The sequence below is a fragment of the Bubalus bubalis genome, chromosome 3 (genome assembly GCF_019923935.1).
Source record: "Bubalus bubalis isolate 160015118507 breed Murrah chromosome 3, NDDB_SH_1, whole genome shotgun sequence".
Taxonomy (NCBI): Eukaryota; Metazoa; Chordata; class Mammalia; order Artiodactyla; family Bovidae; genus Bubalus; species Bubalus bubalis.
Genome location: NC_059159.1, coordinates 108,069,702 through 108,082,328, shown reverse-complemented (window position 1 = coordinate 108,082,328; position 12,627 = coordinate 108,069,702). Strand labels below are relative to the sequence as shown.

The 12,627-nt window shown below is 46.0% G+C and overlaps 1 protein-coding gene across 7 annotated transcripts in view; it reads left to right on the top strand.

Moving 5' to 3' along the window:
• APBA1 (amyloid beta precursor protein binding family A member 1) overlaps positions 1-12,627 on the top strand; it is a 237,989-nt gene that overhangs the window by 139,872 nt on the left and 85,490 nt on the right. For 5 of the 7 annotated variants that reach the window (XM_025281595.3, XM_025281594.3, XM_006050144.4 and 2 more), the window contains exon 2: positions 10,177-11,436. In XM_025281595.3, the coding sequence (XP_025137380.1) occupies positions 10,246-11,436 (1,191 nt within the window). In that variant the 5' untranslated portion in view covers positions 10,177-10,245. Of the gene's footprint in view, positions 1-8,187; positions 8,205-9,237; positions 9,493-10,176; positions 11,437-12,627 lie in introns of those variants that run through there. The other 2 variants (XM_044939947.2, XM_044939946.2) reach the window with 2 other exon arrangements.

Here is a 12,627-nt window from a genome sequence, read left to right as displayed (position 1 = left end):
CAGTTTGCTGGTAGCTTCAAATACCTCAAATTAACTTTGAAATCAGTTCCAATAAAGGAGTGGCTAAAGTATTTTGAGCAAAGACAGTGCCCTTGGAACACGTAAGTATAGAGTCTGCCAAGGTGACTATTTCAAAAGGGATTATACCAATTTAGATGTTTGTTTAAAAAAAATCAATCGCATCACTTTAGGAGTGCAGTGCAATGGAATAGGAAGAACAGCAAAAAGCCAGAGGGATCTACCTTCACTTCTTCTGGCTCTGAGTGGCCTGGGACAAGTTATTTAAGCTATCTTAGCTTCTGCTTCAAAATTAGCAATTGGAGACAATAATTCCTACTGAGGCTGTTGTGAGGGTTAGAAATATAGTATGTAAAACACCAGAGAAGGCAATGGCATCCCACTCCAGTCCTCTTGCCTGGGAAATACCATGGACGGAGGAGCCTGGTAGGCTACAGGCCATGGGGTTGCCAAGAGTTAGACACAACTGAGCGACTTCCCTTTCACTTTTCATTTTCATGCACTGGAGAAGGAAATGGCAACCCACTCCAGTGTTCTTGCCTGGAGAATCCCAGGGACGGGAGCCTGGTGGGCTGCTGTCTATGGGGTCACACAGAGTCGGACACAACTGAAGTGACTTAGCAGCAGCAGCAGCAGCATGTAAAACACCACATATATTGGCCTACATGTAGTATAGCATTTGTGATTATTTGATGGATTTATTTATACCCAGCCTGCTTCAAAATTGATTAAAGGGAGCTTAACTGTACGTTTTACACCCCTACATAGCTTTATTTAGGAAAGGGTAATATTAATAAATATAAGTAAACCATGTGCCCTAGACATTTATATATATATTTTTTAATTTATTTATTTTAATTGGAGGCTAATTATTTTACAGTATTGTATTGGTTTTGCCATACATCACCATGAATCTGCCACGGGTGTACACATGTTCCCCATCCTGAACCCCCCTCCCGCTAGTCATTTATATTAACTTATTTTGCTTTTTAAAAATGCTGTATTGTCTGCTCAATACTAACTATAATGTGTAAGAAAATGCAGTAATGGATGTTAAATAACCCTTACAACATATCAGACATTGTTCTAAGTATTATATATATATATATTAATTTGTATTACCCAGTAACCATCAATGGCTCAGATGATAAAGAATATGCCTACAATGCAGGAGACCCAGGTTTGATCCTTGGGTTGAAAAGATCCCCTGGAGAAGGGAATGGCAACCCACTCCATTATTCTTGCCTGGAGAATTCCATGGACAGAGGAGTCTGATGGGCTACAGTATGTAGGGTCACAAAGAGTCAGACACAACTGAGCGACTAACACTCATTCATATACTGGACTACCTGGGTGACTCAGACGGTAAAGAATCTACCTGCATTGCAGGAGACCTGGGTTTGATCCCTGGGTTGGGAAGATCCCCTGGAAGAAGGCATGGCAAGTCACTCCAGCATTCTTGCCTGGAGAATCCCCATGGACAGAGGAGCCTGGTGGGCTACAATACATAGGGTCACAAAAAGTCAGACACGACTGAGTGACTAAGCACACATACTGGTTTTAGAAATGGTAAAATGGGAGCATTTTCTGTGATTAAGTCATTCAAAGTCAAAGAACTACTAAGTTGAAAGATGAAACTAGAATGCAAATTCAGGCAGTCTTTCACCCACACCTGTCTCCTTAACCATTACTTGCCAGCCTGCCTGCTAAGTTACTTTAGTTCTGTCTGACTCTTTGTGAACCTATAGACTGTAGCCCACCAAGCTTCTCTGTCCATGGGATTCTCCAGGCAAGAGTACTGGAGTGGGTTGCCATACCCTCCTCCAGGGGATCTTCCCGACCCAGGGATTGAACTCACATCTCTTGTGTCTCCTGCATTGGCAGGCGGGTTCTTTACCGCTAGTGCCACCTAGGAAGCCCCTTAATCACTAAAATATCTCATTAAATATAGTAAGTGACAGGAAGATCTATTAGGGATAAACCTGATATTTGAAAACTAATAAGCACCATTTATAGCCAACTCTTGTAAATAAGGTAGGGGATAATCCTTTAAAGTCAAAAGGCAATATGACTAAATATTAGAATAGAATATTGAAAACAATTTTCTGGTAACCTCAAACCCCATAAATTAACTTCAAAAGTTGTTCCTGTAAAGGAGTGGCCAAAGTGTTTTGAGCAATGGCAGTGGCCTTGAAACATGCAAGTATCGAGTGTACCATGGCTTGTTGAGAAGGCCCAGGACCCACTAACCTGTACTGGGCAGGTGCTAGAAGGCAAATTCAGCTACAGTATAGTCAGACATGTAGTCCAGCAGGCAGTCCACTATCTTAAGGGATCAACAAGTAGCCATCCAGATAAGTCATTGGCATTCTTAATCCAAAAATAAAATGAGTGTCTAAGGTTGTGAGGCAGCCAACATTGGAGCAGTCTGTCCACGGAGAAAGAACACAAGTCCCTGAATGGAAGATAAGGAAATAGGAAGATCCACCAGAGCTTTCCATTGGCCAAACCTAAACAGAAGCCAGAGGAATAGGGAACCGTTGATGCAGCCCAAGGAGGCCAGCCTTGCAGGGAACAGAGTAGGGAAGGGAAGGTGCAGAGTGAATCTGGAGAGAGAAATGGAAGATGTCCAACCCCCGTGTCTTCATCAAAGATGCACAGGGTCAAGGATACAGCCCTGAGTTCCAACCACAGAGACCTCACTCTGGTTGACATCTGGTACTCAGCTCACTTTGAAACCATTACCAATACAATCTGCCAAGCCATAGTTCACAATTTCAGGCACAAGGATATCAGAGAAAACAAAATAATAATTTGTTGAGACAAGATAACTCTGTGTGAGGAGGCTTTTTCTGACCATGTGAGCTTGTTTAAACTGACAATGATTTTAGGAAGGTGAATGTGTATTCCATATCCATCTTGGCTCCCAGTATCATTAAATTTAATTTCTGGATGATTCAAAGGAGATTAAACTTTAATGAATTCTAGTCTTTTATAGGGAGAAGGCAATGGCAACCCACTCCAGTACTCTTGCCTGGAAAATCCCATGGATGGAGGAGCCTGGTGGGCTGCAGTCCATGGGGTCGCGATTGAGCGACTTCCCTTTCACTTTTCATTTTCACGCATTGGAGAAGGAAATGGCAACCCACTCCAGTGTTCTTGCCTGGAGAATCCCAGGGACAGCGGAGCCTGTTGGGCTGCCATCTATGGGGTCGCACAGAGTCGGACACGACTGAAGCAACTTAGCAGTCTTTTATATTTCTGGCTTTTATCTGACTCTTATAAATAGATGTGTTTTGTTTAGAAAAGCTGATGATTTGAGTGGGGTTCTTGATGTCCTTTGGATTCCATAGTAGATGTTTCATGACTGATTTCACTCATGGAAGGGAAACCCATTTATACAGTTGGGAAGGTAGATAAGAATACCTGGGTATTCCTGTTCTCTCATCTTTTTTTTTTCCTTGAATGAAAACCATTAATCTCCCAACCTATGCCAATTGTGTGTGTGTGTGTGTGTGTGTGTGTCTACATTACATATAGGACATAATCTTGATCGGCAAGCCATTTCTATGGAAATTATCAGTAATTGTCTCAGTGTCATTGACGGCCCCTCCAATGGCTTGATGTCAGACGTCATGTTGACTGGAACAGTATGTGTGCAGGTGGATTAGGACAGGCTGCCTGGAGAATCCCATGGACAGAGGAGCCTGACAGGCTACAGTCCATAGGGTCACGAAGAATCGGATATGACTGAGCAACTGAGTACTCATGCATGCATGCAGTCCCAAGATATAGGACTTCCCTTCCAACTCCATCAGGGGAAGACAAGCAACATTCATTAAGTCCATGAGAAGCATTGTACTCTTATACTTTAAATATATGCAAAAGTATAAAAACTTATATAAATGGAATCGTTTTGTTCATTCTAGCTTTTTCAGAGGAAAGAATGGCCAGTATAGACTTTCTTCTTCTTCTCCCACTCTTCTCCCCTCCACCTTCGTGTGTCTTCCCTACAACTGCATCACTGCTCCACCCCTCCCCCTGTACACACAGAACTCTCCAGATTAACAAGCTTGTATCATCCCTTTTGCTACTGTTTACATTTCATTTTGTCTTCAGTCTGACTACTGAACTACTAAAACTACTTCTGAATGTGTTAAAAGGGACAATCTACTGGAAAGTCTTCTTAACAACTACATAAGGACAGATCAACCAAAGTAATTTATAGCCTCCCCTTCTTTTCATCCCAAACCAGCATGAGTCTTAGCTAATGTTATGAGCTACCTGGGTTCAACTGCTGAATCATGAAATGCTTTATTTCTAAATGGTGTGCTGCAATGGATTCCCTCCCTTTATTCACTTTTTCCAACTCAGCTGTAGAACATTCTAGAACCAGGAGCCAGAAAGCCACCAGTGCTTCACTACAACTTGAATTCCCTGACTCCTGCAGCCAAGATGCCACAGCACCTCCTTTTCATGTTACCTGGTCGTGCCTGCAGAGGGGTCTGCCTTGCCTGTGTCTTCCAGGTCATCCAGCCTTTTTGTAGAAGGGGAGGGATTCTCTTCAACCAGCTGTAACTCCTCCCTTCTACTCTCCCAGCCTCCGGAGGCACATGGGTCATAATCAAGGACTCTGGCTAGGTAATGGCAGTCATCACTTAAGCCTTAGTTCCTAGGACTTTACCAGCTGTGAAATCCAGAACCTGTAAGAACAGCAGCACTTACATGATTCACAAAGGTGATGCAGTGGTTGTTGTTTTAACTCTAGCTTCCTTCTGTAGCTTCGACCTGTTTCTGCTTTGCAGTCATCACCAGGTATTACAATTACTGAAGCTTGTCTGCCCTTGAAGGCTGGGACCATGGTTCAGAAACTCGCATCCCCCTCACCTTGTACAGTGCCTGCTACTGGATCAATGCCCTCAAACGCAGGCAAATGTTGAATCAATGGAGTTCTTTGGGCACTTAAAGCATCAAAAGAAGATAGAGAAGGTTGCAGGGGTGGATGAGGGCAGCAGAGATTCAAGATGGAAAGAAGAAATGAGATCTCAAAAGGCTGGGCATGCCAATGTCCAAAAGGCCCCTGATACTGAAAAGTGGGAAGATAATTATTTTCTTTTTAATCACTAACAATTTATTGACTACCTAATATGTTTCCTCTGTACTTGGCACTGGGGAATCAAAGATAAATGACCTGTGCACTTTTCTCAAGGATTTCATATTTATAAAGAATTGCTACTCAGAACAACAGGTGTTATGATATTTAGATAGAGTTCAGTGAGGATGATGGGAAGGGTTAATCAGATTGTATTATTCTGCTGCTTAAACCTTCCCCAGTACCATGCCCATGGACTGTAGCCCACCAGGCTCCTCTGTCCATGGAATTCTCCAGGCAAGAATGCTAGAATGGGTAGCAGTTCCCTTCTCTAGGGGATCTTCCTGACACAAGGATTGAACCTAGGTCAAACCCTGCATTGCAGGCAGATTCTTTACCATCTGAGCCACCAGAGAAGCCCAGTAGTGTGCCAGCGCACTTGAAATAGCTTTGCCATGACGTACCAGGCCCTGCCCTGCTGGCCCTTCCCATCTCTCCATCCTCACCTCCTACCACATCATCTCTTACTCAGTTCACAAACATTATTTCTGTCTTTGAACACAGCAAGTCCTTTCTCACCTCAAGGCCCTGCCCTCGGATCTTTACTTGGCTCTTTCTTTATCATTCAGGCCTCAGCTCCAAAATCACTTCCTCTGGCCACTATATAACCCTCTCTCCTCAGTCAGTTTCTCTGCCATTACCCTGTTTCATTTTCTTCATAAGACTTTTTGTTCTCCGATGTTATCTGATTTGTTTATTAACATAATCATTATCTCTTCCCCCTCTCCTTCCCCTTCACCCCCTTGCATTAGAATGGGGGCTTCCCAAGAACAGAGCAGCCTTTCTGGCTTGGCCACTGCTCTGCCTTTATGCCCAGAATATTGCCTGGAGGCTGGCACGTAATAGACACTCATTAAGTAGAAGTGACTTCCCCTTGCTTTGGGGAAGATAAGACAGATTCACCAGAAAAAAATTATAAATGAAAAAATATGCTAGGATAGGGAAGGCAGCTAGGGCTAGTGTCAGGACTTTGGGTATTAGACTGCAGGATACAGATGAAGCAAAAAGATGAGGCTGGAGGAGAGATGTGGCTTCATTTGTTTGATGAAGCATCAGGAGTAGGACTCCGGCACCCAGAGCCTAGAGCCAGAGAGTATGGATCAGACACCAGTTCTGCCAGGTACATGACTGGGCAATCACCTAATACCACTTGCCTCCATTTCCTCATTTTTGAAAGAGCTGACAATAATCTCTATAAAGACAATAGGAGAGTACGTTCTTCATAGGCTAGTGGGAGGATTAAATAAGTCATTATGTGGAAAATGCCTAGTAGTGTCTGGTAGAAAGCTAAGCACTTTCACCATGTACTACACAGAGGAGGGTCACTGAAGAGTTTAAGAAATAGGGTTATGGGATTCAGGTTTGTATATAGAAAGATGAGCAGGTTAGCAGTGGTAAGGATGGATCAGAGGAGACTGAGAAATTAGTTAAGGAAATAATTTTGTAGACGAGAGGGACCAAGACAATGTAGCGGCACTGAGGATGATGTGAGAGTTATTAAGACAATGGACTTGGTCATCAGTTTGGGGAAGGAGGTGAGGGAAAGAGACAAGTCAATAATAATTCCTGGATTGGGAACTTGGTGGTGCCTTTCACCTGAACAGGAAACACGGGGGTGGGGTGGGGTGCCAGGTTTGGGAGCTGGAATGGGGAAGGAGGTTGAGGAGGCATGTTTTGTTTAGCTGTGGCAGGTAGAGATTGGGTGCCATGGGAACGCCAGGTGGAGCTACCCAGCCAGAAGGTCCCCCCACACCTTCCTGGATTGCAATATGCTGAAGTGCTTATTAGCTCTGTACTTATTGATACTTAATGCTAGTGCTTAATATTTAATGTTTATCTTTGCCTTTTAAGCAAATAGCATGAGAAATATCTTTGTCCATATCTGCATTTTTCCTTTGAGATTTCTGTAAGTAGAATTACTGGGGCAAATGTATATTACCTTTTGAAGATTTTAATTCATCTTGCCAAATTTCTTTTCAAAGGGTGGTACCAATATATAATCCTACAACAACCTGGGATTCTTAACGAAAAGATAAAACAGCTTGAGTGAGGTTTTTTAAATAAGCAAATTTGCCAGTGTATAGGGAACAGTCCTCTTGTGTGCTACCAATGGACCTGACCCCAGTGTCACCTCCATCTTTAAAAGTTGGTAGTTGCCTTTGTCCTAGGGAATCCCTCAAATTGAAGCCTGTTATTAATTAACATGCTGCTGCTAAGTCACTTCAGTCGTGTCCGACTCTGTGCGACCCCATAGACGGCATCCCACCAGGCTCCGCCGTCCCTGGGATTCTCCAGGCAAGAACACTGGAGTGGGTTGCCATTTCCTTCTCCAATGCATGACAGTGAAAAGTGAAAGTGAAGTCGCTCAGTCATGTCCAGCCCTCAGCGACCTCATGGACTGCAGCCTTCCAGGCTCCTCCGTCCATGGGATTTTCCAGTGGGAGTGGGGCGCCATTAACATGCTGCCAACACTATAACCCAAACTATATTCTTGAAACCAGGATGGTTCACTCTGTGTGTGAACATTCCCCTGAAGCTGGGGAAGGGGTATAAGGACCATACACCCAGTGAAAGGAAAGCTTCAGTGAATCAAAACTACCTTAGTTTAACATATTTTCCCCTAAAGAACTGTTTTTTGGTACTTTCTTTACATGACTCAGTGTATGAACATGCACACAAATCGCATTGCCTGTGGATCAATCAGTGCTCTGTAAGACAGCACCATTTCCTAGTCAGACATGATTTTAACCCAGAATAAACTAAAATCTCTTTTTGATACATATATCAATAGATTTTCATCAGGCTAGAAAAGAAAGTGCCATTTTCACTGAAAATGGGGTTTTGGTCAGTTCTGCACGTGGTTATTATGAATTGCTGGCCTGCTCATGTGTTTTGGATGGTGGTCGTTGCATCTCTAACTGACTACACACAGCTGACACACTGCAGGGCAACAGTACCCAGGGAAGTATCTGGTGTGTTTCGTATCCCTCCATTATGAATGCTTGCTTTGTCCTCAGCAGACTTAGATTTGAACGTGAGTGTGGTTCTTATCTGTTGTCTTTTCCAGAGAGTCCTTATGAAGGAAACTTGGATAGACTGTTCTTGTCCATGCCTTGTATGGAATTGAATATTTGTTTTGTATATTTCATGCACCACTGGAGGCCATCTAACCTGGGTGCTGTCAGCACCAATATTTGCCTCTTCTGTTACGTGCATTAACCATCTGGTCTGAACAGAAATGCGTACTTAGAAAACTTTCTTATACCTTGTCCACAGTCACCGTTCTCAGGGGTTAAATAAGAGGAAGCCACAATTTTTCAGAGACGACTGAGTCTAATTTGTATGAAGTGGGATTCTTGTCAAGGAGGAAAGCAGTAAGGATTGATCATCTCTGCTAAACCATAATTGTTTTCTAGTGAGTGTTTGGGGTGGATCCATCAAAGAAGGGGGTAAAGATGGTAACTACTGCTTTAAGATGAACTTGGCAGCTCCAAAATGGCCTCCTTTACTACTGGGGCTATCACAGTGCTTGAAGGAAATTGCAATCGTTACGGTGGGAGCTGAGTAGAATATAATGCATCCTAATATTAGAGTCCATTAGATGTCCCTGGTCCTCCTGGAGCTTTCTGCTCTTACATTGAAGAGTTCATTTCCCAGTTTTGTCCATGTGTAAAATGAGCCCCCCAAAAGGACACTAAGGAAAGTTTACACACATTGAACCCATTTACAACTGCCTTAAAATCATGGGGATCCTGCCTGTTTTTGTTGTTCTTTACATCCCCTGCAATTATTTCCATACACTGTATGCAGATTATGCTATAAAGCTATTTTAGATAAGAAGAAACCAAAATACTGAATTTACCAAATACCAAAATACCACATTGGATAGTGGTTGAAACCAAAGCCATCTTTGTAGTCACAAGTCCCTCTGGAAATAGGGAAAGGGACATACCCATATTTTAAAGAAGTTAGCATGTTGTAAAGTATCAGCTATAATGCTAACTTACAGAATCAAAGAATTTTAGATCCAGGGTGTATGAGGGGAGCGAATATTAGAAATTAGCTAGTCAGTGTTTTAAGTGCAGTTGTCCGAACGCTGGCCTCTAGGGAAAAGGTGTTTCCCAGTCAGACAAGTTGGGTAACCCCTGCATCCTGTATCTTCCTCCACTTGCATATTCACAAGGAAAGTCAACTTAAGTCAGCATCTCCCAAACTTAGTTGAGCAGGGAGCCTTTTTACTCTGCGTAATAGCTGTTAACATCCTGCTGCAGGCAATGAGTCCAGTCTCATGGTGGAGGTTCAGAAAATTAAACCACTTAACGGTAGGTGACAGAGCCAGTAATTCCAGGATGAGAACCCATTGATGGCTGAAGCCTCCCTCAGAATGGCTGCATATTTGTACTGACAGCAGTGGATTCAAAACATCCCAAGGCTTTTTTTCCTCCTCCTCCCTGGCCCCGCAGCATGCAGGATCCTAGATCCCCCACCAAGGATTGAACCCTTTCCCCCTGCAGTGAAAGCTCGGAGTCCTAACCACGGGATCACCAGGAAAGTCCTTTTTTCCCTTGAAATTTATTTTTAAAATCGTTTCTAAAGTGTCTAGGATCCTAGTTTAATTTAGAGAGATTTATCTCTTAGCAGATGGAAAAGTGTCAATTGGCTCATTCAATGTGGTAGTACTCTCTATTCATATGCATCAGAAACAGAACCTGAATAGTAAGCACGGTGGGGAACTTAAAGGCTCAGAAGGCTGTCGGTCTTAGGGGTGGGGAACAGAGAAAGCCAGTAAGCAATGAAACAAGGAGACATGTAATTACAAATTACGACACGTGCTACGAAGATGATGAACTGTGTGCTGTCAGTTTGAGCTTAAATTTGCAATCACTTTTTAATTGACCGCGATTCAGACGAGATCAATAACAGCTGTTTTTATGATTATCTTGGTACTCGGCTTCTCCCTACAGTCTGAACCACGTAATAGCCCCTCCCCCTTCTTGTTTTTCCAGCCGGGTGGAGCAAAATGAGAGCGCAGTGAGCCGGCCCAGCCTCTCTCCCAGCCGTCCCCGACGCCCACCATGAACCACTTGGAGGGGGCAGCGGAGGTGGAGGTGACGGACGAGGCGGCAGGCGGGGAGGTGAACGAGTCGGTGGAGGCCGACCTGGAACACCCCGAAGTGGAGGAGGAGCAGCAGCAGCAGCAGCACTATGCGGGTCGCCCCCGGCGCCGGCGCGCCGTCGAGGACCCTCGCGCCCAGCCTGGGCAGCAGCAGCAGCAGGAAGAAGATGAGCATGGGGAGTGCCTGGCGCGCTCGGCTAGCACGGAGAGCGGCTTCCACAACCACACGGACACGGCCGAGGGCGACGTGATCGCCGCGGCCCGCGACGGCTACGACGCCGAGCGCACTCAGGACCCCGACGACGAGAGCGCGTACGCTGTGCAGTACCGGCCCGAGGCCGAGGAGTACACGGAGCAGGCGGAGGCTGAGCACGCCGAGGCCACGCACCGCCGCGCGCTGCCCAACCACCTGCACTTCCACTCGCTGGAGCACGAGGAGGCCATGAACGCGGCCTACTCGGGCTATGTCTACACGCACCGGCTCTTCCACCGCGGCGAGGACGAGCCCTACGCCGAGCCCTACGCCGACTACGGGGGCCTCCAGGAGCACGTGTACGAGGAGATTGGGGACGCGCCCGAGCTGGACGCGCGCGACGGTCTGCGGCTGTACGAGCAGGAGCGCGACGAGGCGGCCGCCTACCGCCAGGAGGCTCTGGGCGCACGGCTGCACCACTATGACGAGCGCTCCGACGGGGAGTCCGACAGCCCGGAGAAGGAGGCAGAGTTCGCGCCCTACCCCCGCATGGACAGCTACGAGCAGGAGGAGGACATCGACCAGATCGTGGCCGAGGTCAAGCAGAGCATGAGTTCGCAAAGCCTCGACAAGGCGGCCGAGGACATGCCCGAGGCCGAGCAGGACCTGGAGCGCGCCCCCACCCCGGGCGGGGGCCGCCCCGACAGCCCCGGGCTGCAAGCGCCGGGAGGGCCGCAGCGGGCCGCAGGCGGTGAGGCGGTGCAGCGGTACAGCAAGGAGAAGAGGGATGCTATCTCCCTGGCCATCAAGGACATCAAGGAGGCCATCGAGGAGGTGAAAACCAGGACCATCCGTTCGCCTTACACCCCCGACGAGCCCAAAGAGCCCATCTGGGTCATGCGCCAGGACATTAGTCCCACCAGGGATTGTGACGACCAGAGGCCGGTGGATGGCGATGTAAGTGTGTGCGGGTTCGGGCTCGCTCAGCTCCACGAGCGGCCAGGAGGGGAGACGGGCCCTGGGTGGCGTCATTTGTCATTAGAAATGACTTGATGACAGAAATGATCTCTGGGCATGCTCAGAAACAGCTTGCGCTTAACAGCCGGTGAGCGAAAACTAGGTAGGAAGGAGTTAAGTGTTGAGAGATTGCGATAAATCAGTGGGTCTCAAACTGTCACTGGAGCATGTGTTCAGAACCTGGTTTCCAGACGCACCTCTTTCCATCCCCTAGTTTCACACTTAGACTTGGGGCAGGGCCTGCGAATTTGTATTTTTTAACGTTAAATAAAAAACAAGTCTGGATTGAGGAAGGAGAGACTTCATTGGAAAGGTACTGTTGTAACAGGAACTCTTGCAGTAGAACTGTGGGATCTGCAAGGGTCTCTAGGGTTAGGCAAAAGGGGATTCTTTCGTAGGTAGGAGTAAGCAAGGCCTGAAAGGACAAGATGTGAAGAAGTGGGATGAAGCATGGCTTGAACGTACTGCCCTTGATAATGTTTTAATCTGAGAACAGCCTTTTCCTAGGAGGGTCTGGTGAGGAGGCGCGGTAAACTGGCAAAAGTCCAGGTACCTGGAAGAAGGTGAGAAGCTTAATCAAAGGTTGGTTAATAAGCATTCCGTTTTGACTAATCAGCTCAGCTAATCATTTCTCAGGCAAAGAATGGGAATTTGAGGGGTCTGTGTCTGGCCTTGTCATAGGTAAACAAAGGGGCACCTGTGAGTTACTCAAGTCCTATGGGAAAGAGGTTCTTTGCATAAGTCATATTCAAAAACGAAATGGGAGTCTTTAATCTTTGCTGTTTTCTGGGATCTCAGGGCTCATGTTAAGTTCAGTGTTGTCACTTATAAGTTCCTAGGTGATGCTGATGGCTGCTGGTCCCAGGACCACAATTTGAGAACCACTGTCTTAAATCAACCCCTTATAGGTTTAAGATGAATAGTGGCCTTTTTAGAGGAAATCAAAGAAATTCTTCCGGGCCCTTAGCAGCCAAGGAGTGTCTACAGTTTGTTTGCTTTTTTTTCCCCCCTTCTTTGTGACTTACAAGAAGGGCTTAGTTTTGATTTCTGGTGGTACCAGAGAGGGAGCTTCTCACCTCACGAAAGACATGCTTTTGAACGGAAGTATACTTTCTTGTGAAGAGCTACTAC